The 19,411-nt window shown below is 36.2% G+C and overlaps 1 protein-coding gene across 3 annotated transcripts; it reads right to left on the reverse strand.

Moving 5' to 3' along the window:
- Nucleotides 1–518: 518 nt before the first annotated feature.
- Nucleotides 519–18,304, reverse strand: LOC114243183 (sorting nexin-13). Of its 3 annotated transcripts, XM_089730420.1 has the most exons (24): nucleotides 18,045–18,304; nucleotides 17,769–17,880; nucleotides 17,441–17,655; nucleotides 15,852–16,072; nucleotides 15,291–15,443; nucleotides 14,942–15,114; nucleotides 14,710–14,826; nucleotides 12,497–12,611; nucleotides 12,282–12,410; nucleotides 11,427–11,647; nucleotides 10,923–10,987; nucleotides 10,657–10,700; nucleotides 10,406–10,573; nucleotides 10,001–10,093; nucleotides 8,627–8,734; nucleotides 7,701–7,834; nucleotides 7,386–7,598; nucleotides 6,654–6,750; nucleotides 5,500–5,582; nucleotides 4,978–5,096; nucleotides 3,915–3,983; nucleotides 2,972–3,078; nucleotides 2,577–2,690; nucleotides 1,671–1,910 (listed from the first exon to the last, which is right to left on the reverse strand). In XM_089730420.1, the coding sequence occupies exons 1-24, from the start codon at nucleotides 18,155–18,157 to the stop codon at nucleotides 1,804–1,806; spliced, it is 3,090 nt and encodes a 1,029-aa protein (XP_089586546.1). In that variant the 5' UTR covers nucleotides 18,158–18,304; the 3' UTR covers nucleotides 1,671–1,803. The 3 variants fall into 3 exon arrangements, with proteins under 3 accessions (XP_028030381.2, XP_089586546.1, XP_028030380.2); XM_028174579.2 differs by lacking the exon at nucleotides 10,406–10,573 and having other exon boundaries at nucleotides 1,673–1,910; XM_028174580.2 differs by lacking the exons at nucleotides 10,001–10,093; nucleotides 10,406–10,573 and having other exon boundaries at nucleotides 519–1,910.
- Between the last annotated feature and the right edge of the window lie 1,107 nt (nucleotides 18,305–19,411).

Here is a 19,411-nt window from a genome sequence, read left to right on the forward strand (position 1 = left end):
GTGTCAGTTTTCGAAATAGTATTTTTAAACCCTGTAAAAATAGCTGCTATAAAGGTTTCGTCAAACAGAACGCGTAATTAGCGCGCGTCAGAGCGCTAATCTAACGCCGCGCTATGATGCTATAGCGCTTATAGCGCTGGCGCTCTGTGTGACGGTATGTTACCACAGTAGTACAACACATCTCGGCGTCATAGCGTAGCGCTCTGACGCTCGCTAATTACGCGTTCTGTTTGACGAAGGCTTAATATTCTATTGGCGTATTTGATTAATTTTCTAAGTCCCAGATCCCATTATAGCAGTTAATCAGTTAATAATAAAGTGCTCGAGAATATCATTAACTACAAAAGGCACATACATTGTAAATCTCTTAACAACAAAATATATTTTGTTCAAATGTGTTCGTTTATTGTAAACACATTTAACTTGATGCCAGGCGCATTTCTCGTTTTTAAATATAGCACAACAAACAATGTATTATGACCCTTGAGGACATTTAAATAAAACTATTACATATTTAATTCATTTTTATTTTTAAAAATGCGACGGATGTAAATTTTACTAATTAAAATACTTTTTTATATTTTATTTTTAGACATTATTTATTTACATAATATATTTATGTTTTGCTTCCACAGTGGTTTCTATTCATTAAAAGTTTTTCAGGTTTTTCGTGGCTTGAACCACAATACGTAGCTGCATATTTCTTTAAATATTATTTAATATCACGATTCACAAGTTACACTTGCCTCTTTGGCACAATGAAATTTTCATAAATTATCAAAATTCAATCACATTTTTATATTTTGTATATTTATGATAAGCATTTAATTATATTTATTTGTTATTTTCATTCGTTTATGAATAAATCACCGGAAGGAATTTCAGGTCACTCTCTCAAGTTGTTCATACTTTGTATATTTTTTTAACCTCCTAAATAGTTAATATATAATAGGCATACGTATTAAACATAATTTATTTTATTAAAACATTTTTATCTTTTATATAGAGATAAGCATTGATGATTCATTGTCTCCATTCGGATTCGTGTATTGAGTTATTATTTTGAGATGCTGAAAATACTTCAAATTTTCCAAGAAATAACGATTTAATTATTAAAGAAGGTTTATACAGAGTGTATAGGAAATATTCATTAAAACGAATACAAAGGATTATGTAATTATGTTTTATATTACACTCAATATAATATAAGATCAGGTGACGCGCGGAATCTGTGATCACGGGATGCATGTTACATTGCGGGCTATATGTGAGTCTTATCTTAACGACCGTCTGGTATAGTGGTGTGGTAACATGATCATTACACAAGGGGGTCGCGGGTTCGAATCCCGCCAAGGGAATATATTTGTATGATAAACATAAAATGTCTTTTCCAGGGTTATGGATGTATATTAAATATGTGTATGTGTATAATAAAAATCTTACATTTATTTCCGTTATCTGGTACCTGTAACACAAGTTCTTTACGAACTTACCACGGGACCAGTTAACGTGGCGTGATTGTCAGTAAATATTTATTATTTATTTATTTATGAACTGACTAAAAAAGTAACTATGCATTGTGTAGTAAAATAATATTGTTGTCCCTTCACCTTAAGTTTTTCATTTAATCGCGTTTCGATTTCGGGAATGCCGTTTCCACACCCTGTATATTCTATCTGACTACATTTGCATAAAGGGTGTCCTTTTTTATTTATAATCTTTTTTTTTTTACTTTTCATACCAATTCAACCGTTAAATAGTCCAAATCTGAATCGAATCAGAACACAAAACGTTGAGTATTTTTCATATAACAGAATTCTTCTTCGGCGCTGATACTCTAGGAGAATTCGTGTAAAGTTTCTTGAACAGACCTTGTATGTTGTTGTCGGGAAAGAGATTGGTTAAGGTTACTGAAAATATGTAATAAACGATTAATAAATAAGGTATGCCCTGCCTACTTATGCCGTGAAGCAGTAATGCGTTTCGGTTTGAAGGGTGGGGCAGCCGTTGTAACTATACTGATATGTTAGAACTTATATCTCAAGGTGGGTGGCGCATCTGATGTCTATGGGCTCCAGTAACCAATTAATACCAGATGGGCTGTAAGCTCGTCCACCCATCTAAGCAATAAAAAAAATGCCTAAAAAGTTTTAAAACTGATTTATGCCATGATTTAATTAATGTAATTTAAAAAATAACATTTGGAATTGAGACGGCGTACTTAGGCATCTTCGCACAGAGTGAGTGCTACTATGTCACACGTAAGCTTTGACGTTATTACTAACTATAATGTAAATTCTCTATCTAACATAAAATTATAATAAAAAAATTTTTTTTTTACTGTTTAATTTTGTTTTTGTTGATCGCTTTGTTTCTAAGGCCGCTGTTTCAAGCTAGTTATGATAATATTTATACTACAATAAATATTTTTAACACTACAAAAGGCTGTAAATAATAACTACAATAGGTTTTTTATTGACCAACTAATTTATATGAAGATCTTATGGCATATTCATTTATTTGAGTCGTTCTGAATATACCAATGCAACAGGATAATTAACTTATTAACGGCTTACCTTCCAACAAAACGAATATTAAGCGTCTGTTGATTTCTTCTATTTGGAATAAATCGAATACTGTGAGGAGACCTCTTCGAGCTGAATCAGTACCGACTATATGTTTGAGATCATCTGAAATCGAATATTGTGAGGTCACCCAATAAAAAAAAAGATTCAAATACTTTTACATGAACACACAAACCACCAATATCAAGAACTCAAAATTAACAAAAATAAGGAGGTTCTGAAGTCAACTGCACTTTTTTATATGTACGTTAGCCTCAGAACTTTTCAGTAATTTTTGAGTTAACCTTAACAATGTATATTTCGTTGACTTTTCTTTTTATTCTATCTTTTTCGTTGCAGCTTTGTATTATTAGTTAATAGATACGTGCTAATATCGACGACCTTACCAGAGCAGGCCGAGAGCAGTGCGACTTTAGCGGCAACCCTCGTTCTCGCTTTGGTCGCCGCATCCCTTTCGCTGTAACTGGCGCTGTGTCGGCTAGTTAACCATTGCCTGGAAATGTTGAATTGAACAATTAAGTCAAATACCTTTTGATCGAACGTTAACAAGAAATCACTAATGATCACTCCGGTTCGAGCCCCGTGAGCTCACCTACTAGTTATGGTTACGCTGAAATAGCCTCTCAAGGATATCAGCTTAGGTAGGAGAAAGAAAAAAACTAACGAATAAGAATAAGGCATGGCATCGAGTGATTCGATTTTTAGGGGCTTTGAATTTTACCACTGCTCAAAATAAATTAAATTATGCCTTAAGATTCAGTGTGGGAGAGTCGTATTACAATACTACTGATACTGTTTTTATAGCATCGACATGAGCTCAATTAACCTCTGGTATGTCAGAACGTAGATCAACGCTCTAAAATAAATTGCAGTAGTCTACCGGAGCGCAGATCTATGCATAATTATATACATTTCAAAAAAATTTTTTTTCACCTGTAATAGAGTTCAGATCTGCCTAAAATGTGTTGAAATTTACTGATGAAAGTGTAGCAATTGCAAATTTTTTTCGAAAGTGTTTTTTGTGTTTAGGGTATTCATTTATTTATTTGTATGTTTTATATTTTCTACTATCCTAATTATTATAGATCAAAGTATAAATATACACATAATATTAGAGATTTCGTTAAAAAATATTGAAAAAAATTAGTACATAACATGCAGACGCCGGCTAGTTTGAATTTAATGAATGAGCTCAAATCCGGTGTTATTACTTGATAGACTTTTTTTTTCTTGCACTGAATAGTTGGTTTTCCTGTCTCATTAACTGTCTAAGGATAACTTGCATAATAAAAAATTAAAAACAATTTACTTATTCGGAACAAAACTCACTTGAACGTTTTCAAATACTGAACCACGTTGCGAGGTGACGTCAACGACGATACGAGTTCTAAAACTTTCCTGTCAAATAATAAACAAAAATATATAATGTGAATAATTCCAAGTTATAAATGTAAATTTAGTCAGCCCGCAATCTATATCAAACTGTATTCGGAGTCAATGACCGCGATGACAGTTTTTTTTTTAAAGTTGAACGATATCACAGCCCAACTGATGTCATGTGCTCAACAGAGCTCGTAGACGTCACAAGAGGAATGCCGCCACCTAACTTGAGACATGAATGAGGTCGAAATCCCTGCTTATTTCTGCCGTGAAGCAGTAATGCGTTTCGGTTTTAAGGGTGGGGCAACCGTTATAACTATACTGAGACCATAGAACTCATATCTCAAGGTAGGTGGCGGTATTTACTTTGTAGATGTCTATGGGCTCCAATAACCACTTAACACTAGGGGCTATGGGGTCGCCCACAAGGTTCGTCCTATTTCAAATACTAGAATTTAACGGACACATTCGGTTATTTTAAGCCGCAGATGAGAGGCCCATAAAAATAAATAATTATTACTTTAACGTAGAGGAAGGCGTGACAGAGCTCAACTATAAAACCGCCAGCAGTAGTTGCAAAATTAATACTCAATACTTTATGCGGACCAATCAAAGGAATCGGGTGTTCATTTAAAGCTAAATTGTCCATTACATCTTCACCACGCCGTTTTTTATTTATTTATTTATTTCTTAGATAGGTGGACGAGCTCACAGCCCACCTGGTGTTAAGTGGTAACTGGTGGTAGGCACCAGTAATTACGCAAATTATAATTTTGCGGGTTTGATTTTTACTACACAATGTTATTCCTTCACCGTCAATCGTGAACGTATTTCAGTGGTACTTGCCAGTGGGATTCGAGCACCGGTGCGTCGCTACATACGAATGCACCGGACGCCTTATCCTTTAGGCCACGACGACTTCAAGAAAAGCTAAAAGCAAAAGCTAAAATGTCCATAACAACTTCACCACGCCGAGTACTATTTAGAGACTAATTCTGTTAAAACCAAATACCTGTTCACGCGATCCGCAATGAGGGTTCTGAGTGGCGCAAGAAGTCGACGCCTGAGCCACAACCCTCGGATGCCAAGCACTTCTTCCAAGAGCTTCAATGCCATGCTTTCATCGCCGTCCTGTACATTTACAAATTAAGCAAGAGTCAGTGATGATGTCTTGGTGGCACAACCCACTGAGGTTCTCCTCGGATCTTCTCAGTGGGTCAGGATTCCGAATCGGTGGTAGATTTGCTAGTGCTAACAAATGATTTCAGGCTGATCCCTGTGAGCTCGCCTACACATTCGGTTTTAAGGGATTTTATGACCTGGTAACTAAGACCTTTAGGTCAAGTCTTATTTTAATATGAAAAATGATATTATAAAATGAAATGAAGTTGATTAATATGACAAATGGCATGAAATGAAATGAGTTGAGATGAAGTGTAATCCCTGAAAAAATTCATAATAAAAAAATTGGTATAGTAGTAGTACATAGGAGATGATAACTTTCTTTACGTTTAGTTTAAAATAAAACACTTACGTCTTGTCCGTCGGTTGCGTTGCCGGTTTTAATGCCGTCGTAGTAATTTTCAGTGTTCTTTCCTTGGAAGACCTTTGAGATTCCTGGAAGATATGAGGAAGACAAACGACTGATCAGAAGTGACAGACATGTAAAGAGAAAATACAAGGTTACCCGTGTCATTATTATAGTTACGCCGGTTGGAGTAACGCCATCTATCGTCGAATAGCCGAACGAATATCGAAGGATCTAGTAACATCTAGAACGCTCGAGAAGTACAACGTCATCTATTGTCAGATAGGGGAAACACACGTCGAAGGTACTCGACTTGTGAGGAATGTTCTCGAGGAATTTAGGGATATCGTATCGACTATAAAAGCGTTGCAGAGATGGCACGCAGTTAGTTAGTAATCGGAACTATTCGAAGCGAAACACCGAACGGAAGCACCTGAAGCGAAGCGGAAGAAGTGAATTAAGAATTTTAAAGTGTTCGGAGAGTGTTCTAAGTGATTAATACAGTTTTAAGTTGTATTTTGATGGAACATTTATTTACCCCGAACCCCAGCGCGTAAAAATATTAATAAACACTCTTATACGTTATTTGTTCCTAAATACTTAAATCGAATCTTTAAAAAACCTAGTCGCAGAATAATACGTTATTATTTTTATTTAATTTTTTAATTAATTCGTCAATCATTAAAGTCAAAAATGAAGTAATCCATATAGCTAAAGCCTACAGTGTAAGATTCGAAGCCCATCCGAATAACCTTGCTAAGCATTTAATGGACAACCAAATGACTACAAGAAGACTCAGAAGAAGAGTGCCTCAAGATAGAGGTCTGCCTCTATCTTGCCTATCGCAAGATTTTGCGATAGGCAGCGGCTTGGCTCTGCCCCTGGCATTGCTGAAGTCCATGGGCGACGGTAACCACTCACCATCAGGTGGGCCGTATGCTCGTCTGCCTACAAGGGCAATAAAAAAAAAAAAAAAAAAGATCTACTAGACATGTCAATTGATATTGTGGATGCACCGCCTAAAAATTGTTTTTCTCAAAACTACGGTTGATTGTCTTAAGACAGCTTAATCTATAAAAAATTTATAAGAAAAATACATCAAATTCCAGTGCGTTTGTCCAATTGAATTTAATAGTCCATAGACATTGAAATACGTTTACCGTCCATAACTCCGTCGACAGTGTTCACGAACTGATCCGGCATGTTTTTCAATGTCCTCATTCCGGCTCTCAGGGGGTTCACGAGAAGCGCATCGATCTATTAACAACAATCAAAGACTCGATAAATTGAATACAAATTATAATTTTAGAAATTTTCACAATACGCTAGTTGCTTATCTGGGTTCATTAACACAAAGCTATTTAACCAGTTATTGTTAGGTCATTAATGCAAACGTGAAAATTTCTAAGATTACTTTTCAGATTTGCAAGTCGTCGTGGCCTAAAGGATAAGACGTCCGGTGCATTCGTATCTTGCGATGCAACGGTGTTCGAATCCCGCTAGCGAGTACCGATTTTTCTAATGAAATACGTACTTAACAAATCTTCACGATTGACTTCCACAAGAAATAATCTTGTAATAAAAATCAAACCCGCTAAATTATCATTTGCGGAATTACTGGTGGTAGGACCTCTTGTGAGTCCGCACGGGTAGGCACCGCCGCCCTGCCTATTTCTGCTCTGAAGCAGTAATGCGTTTCGGTTTGAAGGGTGCAGCCGTTGTAACTATACTGAGACCTTAGAACTTATATCTCCAGGTGGGTGGCAGCATTTACGTTGTAGATGTCTATGGGCTCCACCTTAACACCACTTAATACCATGTGGGCTGTGAGCTCGTCCACCCATCTAAGCAATAAAAAAACTCCGTAAGCTCGTATATTTCTCATTGCTCACCGTATTACTATGTTTTTCGGTTTGATTGACCGGACTGAGGAATCCCCCCAAGTAGTCCCGCGACAGCAGCGCCATGTACTTTGCCTCCCTCGAAAGGCTGGCCAGAGTCTGAAGGTAGCCGTTCAGTATCCGTTTCCTGTTCTCCAAAACTACTCGTGACGTATTCTGAAACGTCTTTTTAGCCGGAAATGGAACGTTCCCAAGTTCTGGCCACTGAAATATAAATTTTCGGTTGTTGTTAATAAAATTCATTATCAATTATTCTAGAAATGTCTACCTATACCGTACCATGGTTTATTTTTTCAAAGTACTCACCTTTTCTTTAATAGAGCAATGCAGGTCATAGAAATCACTGTATCTCCTATATATGTGCCACACCTCGTTATCTGAAAGTCTCGTAACGGCTATGGCGTATATACCAAAGGCTCGACCTTTGTCTTGTACTAGTGCTGGGAAAGAATTTCTTCATTAAAACGAATTCTTTTCTTCAGTACCTATATACATCCAATAGGCGTGTATGTATCGAGGCGTACTTATCAAGAACGACTTTCGCAATGACGGTATTACATCACTCGACATCTTCAATATGCAAGGGTCTTACAATCATTATACAATAGAACCTAAGCTTCACCATCGCGTCCCAAGACGTCTGAATTCACATTACGATTTGTATGGGCTTTGGTAGCCATGCACACTTTTTACTGGTGGTTGGATGTCTTGTGTGAGTCTCCACGGGTAGGCACCACCGCCCTAACTATTTCTGCCGTGAAGCCGTAATGCGTTTCGGTTTGAAGTGTAAGACAGTCGGTGTACTGTAAAAATGAGACCATAGAACTCATATCTCAATGCAGGTGTCGGCATTAACGTAGTAGATGTCTATGAGCTCCCCTAACCACTTAACACCAAGCGGACCGTAAGCTCGTCCATCCTTCCAATCCATCCTTCTGATTAGAAAAAATGACTTCTGATTAGAAAAAAAGAAAATACCAAATGAGCCATGAGCTTTTCTCATGTAGGTAACATTAGCAATAAAATATAATTTTTATTTGACTTAGCCAATGAATATTGTTTTCTTGTAATTTGTGGTAATGTACACCCTATACAGTAAGATAAAACATCGAATATCCAATGTATTTCAATCTTTCAATCTAAATGAGTTATATAACTCATTCAGATGATTACTAATCTATTAGAGTAATACAACCTTACCATTACATATTATTTTATGTGCCTTTACTAACCTGTTTCTATAATACAAGCCGATAGCGGTGATAGTAAATTTTTGGCTTTCCTACTGATTTCCGTGTGCGACATCGACAAGCTGGAGTTAGCTGTCAAACTTGAGGGTCCTGTAATGACACATAAAGTACATTACAAACACACTATAACCTCATTCAAAATCCATGGTAATATCAATAAAAGCACTTGCGAATAGCTCCATACGGCACATTACGAAGAAGAATTGAAACATAACTGAATCTCGCTTTTTCACACCGAAAACAACGACTCACGCGCCATCTATCGCAAACCGATGGTATCATGTCAATGACATTCCCAATTTTCCAAGATGAAACAGTACAGATCATTCGATTCGGACGAACGAATGTGTGAATGGTGAATGATATTAAAAAAACGTAAGTTAAAAATAAACACACAAACATTCATTTATATATTAATTAAAATAAAATAAAAACCTTTTTAGACTGGCAAGATACATACATACACATACCTTGGAATGATTTGAATTTGTTTAATTTAATTTTTTATCCATTTCAAGACAGATTAATAATATTAAATTTTGCATATGTATAAAAGCTGATGACAATCAAACAATAACCTAACTTCACAGCACCCTAAACATATTAAGTAAGGAATCGCGACCTACATTAGCAATGCGTGTTCACTGAATTTATGGTTTAAATTAATGTGAATGAACTTTAAATATTTAATATGTTAACGATCAACGTACATTCCTACTAATATATTATGACATATGTCGGTTGTGTATACTAAGTCATATTTAAATATTTTTACGACATAATTGCGTATTATAATAAATATCTGTATATGTTAAATATATATATAATTTTAGACGCATCACTGTCATTATAATATTAGAATATTTTAATCACGTCCTACGATTTGAGAATGCTACAAAAATAACACACTAAGTAAATTCTACTGCGGATAATAAGCTACAACTTTTACTAAAATGTACTGGCTAAGCTCCCTAGTAGGTTTTCATTAGTGAATTTAAATTTAGACTTATAAGATTCAGTACCTATAGCAATGAAAATCATAAACGTATTTTTCTAAAGCACAGCTCTTTAAGAATCTAAAGATTACCGAGTTACCAATATATAGACAAATTAATTACAAGTGACAACATCTAAATTTACAAGCCGTATCTAAACGAATATATCCGTCCTGCTCGAACGTGACCCTACACAGGAGGAACGAGCAAGACAAAACGTTTATTATCCGAGCATATGTACAAAGCAAAAACATATCGAGCCCCAGGACATATGTGCTGCAAATAAAATCTACTAAAAGCCATTCCGCTGCATAAGGCTACTACTTTATAACCATGCTATTCCTAAAGGGTTCATATTGACCTGCACCCTCATTGTTCATCCTTTCAGCCAAATTTCCAACTATATCAGACCTTGAACGGTTATGTCTTGTACCGGGAACGTGTAATAAGTCACCTATAAAATCAACATTAGGGCATTAACGTCAAAAATCATCATCAATCAATCAAAAATCAACTCAAAATCTACTTTATTTCAACTAGCTTAAGATACAAAATTCTAATATATGTATATGACATGTTTATTTGTATCTACATTCTACCGACTACCGACATATACTATTTTTATAAACAAACTACCGACACAGGCAATAGCATCGCAAGAAACCTATAGTCATAACAAAAAACATAAAAATAAATAAATTTAAATTGTGTCTAATACATCTCATTTTATTTGACTATGAACTCTAAATATATGCTGTTAAGATACCAATTGCACTGCACTTTGGCAACGTGTGATTTTTATTCATTTGTAATCTTCTAGTTAAGGAACGGGGAAACGTAAATGACTTAAGCGGCATATCGTATTTATATTTCGATTTGAGAAATAGCTTCGGTAGGTGACTCAGACAAGTTTTCACAATTTTCTTGCATTTTTCTATCGGAAACATAAATTTAATACATTTTTTTTATGAATAAAAAAAAACTTGTTTACTATCATATTCAAAATCCAAAACTTACCGGTATACTTTTTACTGTCCGATTTTGGATCGGTTTTCAGGTCACTGAAAGAAAGCAATGAATGATTGAAAACACCGTCCAAATAACGTAATATTGCGGATCTATTTAAGGGTGTAGATATCGACGGTGATTTCAACCTTATTTCTTAAGGTGCGTCGTTAAATTAAAAACATCAGCGTCATTAATTTTACAATATCAACAACGGAGACCTCATCTACGCTAATAAACAGAATATATAGAGAAAAGCAAAATCTTTAAAATCATACCTATTACTTCTGTAAGTACCATCCTCAGTTTCCATCATAAAATCGGCTTGCCAAGAAGGATCGTCCTAGAATAAAATCCGCGTATCAACTATTTTTTCTTTTCGTCAAATCTAACATAAAACTCTTTTATTTTTTACATCAGGTCTATAAAGGATTCGTTATCGCTATAAAGAGCGAAAACATGCTAAAACGATCGCCCAAAATACGTCATTTCGGATCCTCCTGATCCATTAACGGTACTTTTAGGTACCTCAAGCACCGGTCATCGCCCTCGTAAATAAGCAAATAAATTAACCCACAGACACAGCCCACTTAGTTTCTCGCCGGATCTTCTCAGTGGGTCGCGTTTCCGATCCGGTGGTAGATTCTGCAAGGCACGGCTCTTGTTAGGATTCGTGATAGCAACGTCGTCAGGTTTGAGTCCCGTGAGCTCACCTACTAGTTAAGGTTACGCTGAAATAGCCTCTCTAGCCTATCAGATTAGGTAGGAAAAAAAACGCAAACCTCTAAAGCATCGCAGACGCATTTCTGCAGCTCGTCAAAACACACAACTGGATTGTTCGTAAATTCCTCTCCTTCGGTCGTGATTTTACGGACGAGTTCCGAATAACAGTTCTCCGGCACGCCCATGACCGGCGGTTTGTTCGGCGATAAAAACAGATCGCACAACTCTAGTGCGGACGAACGTAAGTTGTCTATGACCTCTTTCGATGTGTGCGGAGCGTCTGCAAAAACGAATGAATAAAATGCATAAGATAACATTAAAGAGGCCTTCCCTCTGATTATCTCTCGATATTCGAAACACGCTCGTGTTGATACGGTACGCACGCCATATATTGTACGTTTATAATATTGTTATAAATAAGTGGTACTAGTAACGCCATCTATTGTCAAATAGCGAAAGAGAGATATAGAAACGACTAATACTATCGAAAATACTCTAGAAAATTGTAGACCTGTTGTATGGAATATAAAATAATTGCAGAGACGACATGAAGGCAGTTAGTAATTAGTTCTACACGAAACGAGACTAAGGAAGTGAATTGCGAATTGTAACGTGCACCTTGACTGTTCTCAGTGTTAACAAAGTTTTAATTTGTATTTCGGTGAATTTTTTTTATTTATCCCGAGCCCCATCGCGTAGCAGTATTAACCAAAAGGAATTTCTGAATTATTTTTAACTGTGGTAGGAGATTTTGTATATCCGAAGGTACCACCGTTCTGCGTATTTCTATCGCGAAGTAACAATGCATTCCAGTTTGAGGGTTGGCGGAGACATTACACAATACATTAGACATTACACAATTGAAACTTCAACTATGAACTGAAAATACAAGAACTCGCATATTCCAAAATCACCTGATTCATGGAGCTCTATCTCTAGTAAATATTGCGCGTTAGACTTCCACGCTGCTGTTGCTCTCAAAAACTTCAATGTTCTCGCAATTTCCTCGGACATTTTTTGTGTATTCAAATTATTCAGAGTACCTGAAAATTTTAATGAATGAAACACAATCACAACATTGTAACAAAATGTACATGCTGTATTTATTACGTGTAGAAATTTCAAATACCTTCTTGAGGACCTAACGTAGCCCTTCTGGCCTGTATGATCCTGGTCACGTACTGTAACGAGGATAATTTCTGACGATCCTGAAGCTCCCATTCGCCGGCGCTGTCTTTAGAATGCTAAAAATCGTTAATGAAAACTCAATGTTTTTTGTATGTTTGTTGGAGGCAATTGTTTATATCTAAAAGGTTGACCGAGGCGGATGTTACGCTGATAAAACAGAGTGAATATTGCCACTCAACTGGAGGCTTGGTGTTGGAGCCTCCATTCCAATAGAATAACGGCTATGCTAACATGCAACGGTCTTGCCGGTAGACATACTCACATTATTGTTATTTTAGGGTAATAAAAAAATGTTTAATGCTAAGGTGGATGGACGAGCTCACGGCCCAGTTGATGTTTCATGATGTGGTCACCGGAGCCCACAGACATCAACCACGTTAATATCGCCGCCCATTTTGAGACATGAGTTCAAGTTTTCGTTTTTACAATACAACGGCTGCCCCACCCTGCAAGCCGTATTGGATCCACAAGGATAACTTAATACAGGGTGGCCCATAAGTCCTTTGAAAAGTAAAATTTGAATAAAACGAACAGGGCGCGCGTGAGCGGTGCAGGGGAAGCGGGGGGAGTAACTTCGGTTTCTGGGAATTTAGTCGCGGTGGAGCGTTTTACCGGAGCGGACCGTGCGTTTTGTGTGCGCGAGTTTTATAAAAACGACAATTCGGCAACCGTTGCGCGGCGTAAATTTCGAGAACACAAAGGTTTACACAACTTTGACGACACTCCAACTCTTCAAACGATTAAGAACTGGGTTGCTAAGTTCGAGGAGACCGGTTCGACGTTAGATAAACCGCGGTTGGGTAGCCCAAGGACGTCACGTACGGAACAAAACATAGACACAGTGACACAGTCTATTCGCGAAAATCCGACACAGTCAACTCGTAAGCGCGCCAGAGCATTAAACGTATCCAGGACATCGTTACAACGGATTTTGAAGAAAGATTTACATATGCACCCTTACAAAATTCAGTTGGTTCAAGAATTAAAGGAAACTGACGGTATTCAAAGACAAAATTATGCGAATGAAATGTTGAATCGGTTGACTTCCTTCAATAACATGATGTTCTCTGACGAGGCTCATTTCCATCTTAACGGGCATGTTAGTAAACAAAATTGCCGCTATTGGAGCCCCATCAATCCAAAACTTAAGCATCAGAAGCCCTTACATAGTCCGAAAGTGACTGTTTGGGCCGCTATGTCAGCCCATGGTATCCTAGGGCCTTACTTCTTTGAGGATGGCAGAGGGCGCGCAGTTACTGTTACGTCGGAGCGATATGTGGCTATGATCGAAGAGTTTTTCATACCAGAAATGCAAAACTTTTCAGGCTTTAATGCCAGGACGTGGTTTCAACAGGATGGGGCCACTTCTCACACCTCTAACACTGCTATGCCCGTTATCCGTCAACTTTTTCCTGGCAAAGTTATCTCTAAGAGAGGAGACATTTCCTGGCCTCCACGTAGTCCAGATCTGACCCCGATGGATTTTTTTTTGTGGGGCTACCTTAAGGCTAAAGTATACGACACAAACCCGCGGTCAATTGAGGCCCTAAAAGAAAACATCCGCAGAGAAATGACAAGCATTTCAGCAGTGACGTGCCGCGCAGTCATCGACAATTTTAGACGTCGTTTGCAAGAGTGCCGTGATCGCAACGGATTACATTTAGGAGATGTTATTTTCAAAAAATAATTCCCGTTTTTTAAGCTTTTTATGTAAATAAAATTTTAATTCATAATGTAATTAGTTTTATTTTAATAAATTTTTTTTCATATCAAAGGACTTATGGGCCACCCTGTATAACCTTTTGATTTGTTTATTAGAATTACAAATGATTATTATAACATCTTAATCTAAAAAATGTAGTCATAGTTATAGAATAGCTACATATAATTCCAAAATGATACTTATTTCCGATAAACCAGCTTTTAACAGTATCACAAATTGGATTGAGTCTGTCGATTGATACTTTTCTGATAATTAAGTAAAAGTCTAAATAAAGTTACAACCGCACAACAGATGGTGTGAGATTAGTTTAAATTCCAATAGTTCATATTAAACACATGTAAGTTTGATGTCGTCAGTGTTACCACTATATGCAACTATTCTACTATATCTGGGCAGGCGTAGACGTTCGAGAAACTTATATCGATACTTACTAGTTTCTGTATATCCTTTTCCACTAATTCTAAAGTTGCGTCCAACTCTTCAGCATCCCCACAGCTTCTTATGACTATCAAAAAGAGTTCTGATGGAAGTATTGAATCTTTGCAACACTGCAAATTATATGTACTGTCATTAATAATAATTTAATTAGTAACAGATTCTAATGTAATAGTAGAGAAAATTAAAAGACAAAATTACTGAGCTTAAAATGTAAAATTTACATACAGATTTTATGATCATTCTGTTGATATTATCAGGATCACTCATTAAACTGATTATGGGGCGTAAAACAACGGCTGATAAAAGATCAATCAAAATCGTCTTCATTGCATGACATCCCCATGCTTCTTCTGGAGCTACCAAGTACAATATTGCTTCAGATACCTCACAAAGGAGCTCTGAAACATTCAAGTTATATGAAATGGACACAATTTATGAAATAAAACTGAATATTGCACACAAGACATGACTACTAAGACAAAAGTTGGTCTAAAAAATTAAATAACCAAAAATTTTTTTTATTTTAAATATGGATTATTCTATGATTTTCATTCTAATTTACTCAAATTCTTACCATATTCTTTATCTGTATCATCACAGAACACATCTCTACACATTTGTTTATTTTCTATAGCACATTCAAGTTCAAAAAATATATCTTTTAATGTTTTCCCTGTAATATTTTCAGAGCTATCATAAAATTTTGATTTACCAAATATTTGAGAGTCTGAAATAAATAAAAACAAAATCAGTAAAATACATGAAATAATTTTTTGTTTCACTGATAGCAGAGTAATTTGTAAGCCCAATCCAATGACCACTATTCTGCCTATTTGGAGTGTACAAATTTAGCATTCTGAATTGATGGATTGGATAGCCATTGTTTCAAAAAAGTGAGACCTTAATCTTATGTCTCTAGGTGGACTGCAGTGTTTCTATAAACTTCAATATCTCCTTAACCCAGGTATCTCTAAGATTGTGTACTCAACAATTACTTGTTAAATTTACGCTATCCACTATATTGGAAAGTAATAAACTCTTATTACTTTCTTCTTCCACTTCCACTCGGAAGTAGTAGTAATCCTATAGAATAAATTAACTGTATCTAAATACCCTATAAGATGGATATTTTTACCTGGCAACCAAGATAAATCTGTTTCACTCTTGTTCCTTCTGTGTGTTTTCTTCTCATCCCTTTTTGGACTTAGTTTAGCAGTATCATTTGCTGATTCTTTGGCATTCATTAACTCTACATGTTTCAGGCGAACTCTTGATTGCTTAAACATCTTCAAATGAGTTGTTAGTTCTTCAGGAAATCTTGTTGAGAGCAAATTAATCCAATCCACACATTTTATCCTGGAAAATGTAGACTTGATACAGCAATATTAAAGTAGCAAGCATCTCAGCACTTTCTACTCTGTTATTTAATTATTAGTTCAGCGCAACTAAGTTCTCGCTGTTCATTAATATATGATTTCAACAATAAGTGCTGACCAACTTTGAATAAAACAACAACATGTCGTGATTGGTTCTGTCACTTCAAATACAGTGATTTCAATGTTCACGACCGTATGTGTGACCTTCGAAAACGCTAAAATAATAACATAAGATTAGCTAGCTTCAGGATTAGGAGTTACTCGCCAAAACATTTCCAAGGAATTACATGCATTAGGAATGAATCAAAGCAAGAGACTTGGTTTCCTTACAAGTAAAAGCCAAAAGATTTTTTCGCTTGTGAACAACTGCTTCGGTCAAAAATGAAAGGTTTTTTTCCATATTCATACTGGGTAATGAAAAATAGATTCAATAAAGAAACCTAAAAAGAAAATAATCTTGGGGATTGTCCTGTCACATTTCTATGTTGTTGGCTTAGCCAAATATTCACGCTGTGAAGGTTATGCTGTGTATTTGGTGGGACCAGAACACAACAATAAGTTAATGTGGGCTGTTAGAACCTAACGAATCATATCTGGGGAACAGTATCAAACCCAATACTGTTGAGCTGAGTGATATGCGAAAAATAGGCACAATATGACCAGACATCATAAAGTGATTCTCCTATATGACAATGCGCAGTCACACTCAGAAGACAAACACTTCTACCATTTACCAGATTTTCAAACTGTACCAGAAAGATGGGGATAGCTGTGGCTACTAATGGGCAATGCTATGAATGGTTCATTTGTAAGCGTTTATTTACATTGTAGTTGCTTTCTCTTCAAAAAAATTAGCAAGAAATTGGTTTAAGACTTTACACATTTTAATTAAACTATTTACTGTGATTGTAGCATACTAAAAAAAAAACAGTATAATAATTTAAATATTTTATATACTTTATAACTTTTAGATACCTCAATATTGGTTAAAGTTATATGTTGTGTAAATATAATCCTAATTTTTTTAATGACCAACAGTAATGTATTTTTTAATTTAATGGGAGTTATTTTTACTGTGAAGCAAACTCATATTCCAACTTAAGACACACTTTGACCTTATCCTCTAATTGCAATAGCTAATAACTAATTAACAAGAATTCTCCACTGCTTGTGCTTTTAATTTTAAGACAAGACCAAAACATTATTGTACTTCCGATTTCTAAAAGTTTACCATATTCGTAATAATTTTCTAGAAATATTTATATTGTTAAATTACACATTATGATAAACTAAATCTGATTTGTTAAAATCATAGACATAACATAAAATGTAGTAAAATTATACTTACCTATTAACTACATTAGCACCAGTAGCAAGCACCAAACGTTTTATTGCATGCTTAGTGAACTCATCATCATTTGTCAAAATCTCATACCATGGTGTAACATAATCATTTATAATTATTACAATTATTTCATTTAGAAATGAATCTACAGTTTCGCTTCCTGTTATTCTACTATCAAATTTTAATAAAGGTACCTCTTTTTGAAACTCTTTTAGAACCTTAAAAAACAATATTAATAGTTGAAGTATGATTAAAGAAATAAGTGAAACAAATATGAAAGTTTAAAATAATTAGAAGCTGTGAAAGTTTGTTAAGCCTCCGTTTTTCTTACCTTAGGAACAGTAATAGAGAAATTATTACATTGTAATGGATCATCAGGACTGTCTATATCAACAGAAAATATTTTTTTGTTATCATAAACGCAATACAGGAATGTCAATACACTGCAAATAATAAAACATCTTAGTAATTATCTTAAAATAACAATATGTACTTCAGTGTTTTTTTCTCACAACTCATAACATATTTGATTAGGATATAACACTAAAATGAACTGATCCAACCAAAATAAAAAACGTTCGTTTTAGATAAATAAACGGGAGCTTACCCGAGTATGAAAGAAACAATAAACAACAGTAAAGAAAAATAGATTCCAATTCCAAATAAACCGGTGATTATTACGCTAATCAAACCAAACCATCCTGCAATCTTTGCTATCATATTATCGAATATAGCGTTTTGTTTTGATCTAATTTACAAATGCCTATTAAACGCTCAAAATTCACGTAAGAGACGAAAATTATTACAAACTTTATCCACATATTTCTAATTTGCAAAACAGCATTTGACATAAGTAGTATTAAGTAGGTATTTTTTAAGGGATTTTATGTCCTGGTAACTAAGACCTTTAAGTCATGTCTTATTTTAATTTATATTCTTATTTTTATGAAAAATGATAATACGGAGTGAAATCAAATGAAATGAAATGAAATCTATGTATTGCTTTGATAAGAGATACAGATATAAACACAATTTTCGGCACAGACTAGACAGAAATATATTTTTGTGGATGTAATTTTTTTTTGGCTGAGTGTCGAACCTCTTACATGTCCCCGCGCCTAAGGGCCACACAGTTATGTCGGACTCAACACTTAGTAGATTCTGGGAGCGTACCGCGATCCCAAGGATGCTATTTAGGTCCCTATCCTTTTTTTCCCTACCTATTCGCTGGTAACTTAGGGAACTATTGCAGCTACTCCCGCGGGTAACCTGGGAGACTTTACTAACATCTACCTTAGCAAGAGCAGTGCTTCGCTGAATTTGCCACTGAATCGGGATCACGACCCATTGAGAAGATCTGTCAAGAAATTCAGTGCTGGCTTCGTGAGCGAACACTACACTTGCATATTAAGTAATTTTTCTAACACTATTGAGTTCGCTCGTCGAACAATTCGGCGTAATCGACGAGTTTGACGAGGAAGGTGATTGGTGCTGGCGGGGTCTAAAAGCACCGAGAGTGGATCCGAGGGATACGACAAAACTTGTTTCGGGCGACGGTGTCTTTGCGTTGCCCCGTCATCGTGGTCAAATAGGTAATTAGAGGCGGCCACGATAAAAAAGATTATCGTGTTGCGCCGCAAACTAGCGTAGCGTCACGGGGTATGTGGGACTTGACGATCTGCTGATGTTGGAAGCAGACCACGGGCTCAAGGAATTTTAGGGCCCTACCGCACCAAACGACTCCCTTGCACTTTTACACACGACGTCTGATCTTCCTCCGGGATCAGAACCCGGTCAGAGGGTTTCCACGGTCAACACTACAACTAGACTCGCGGTGCCACCCCGAGGATGCCCGACCGACGGGTCGTCAAGGCGATAGTCGACGACCAACGACGCCGGTCTTCTCTGTACGGCGGGTGCCGCCTAGGCGATGCAGTTGGTGTTCCGGGATACCCCGCTGGGCCCGAACCAGCT

The sequence above is a fragment of the Bombyx mandarina genome, chromosome 10, assembly GCF_030267445.1.
Source record: "Bombyx mandarina strain Sakado chromosome 10, ASM3026744v2".
NCBI classification, from domain to species: Eukaryota; Metazoa; Arthropoda; class Insecta; order Lepidoptera; family Bombycidae; genus Bombyx; species Bombyx mandarina.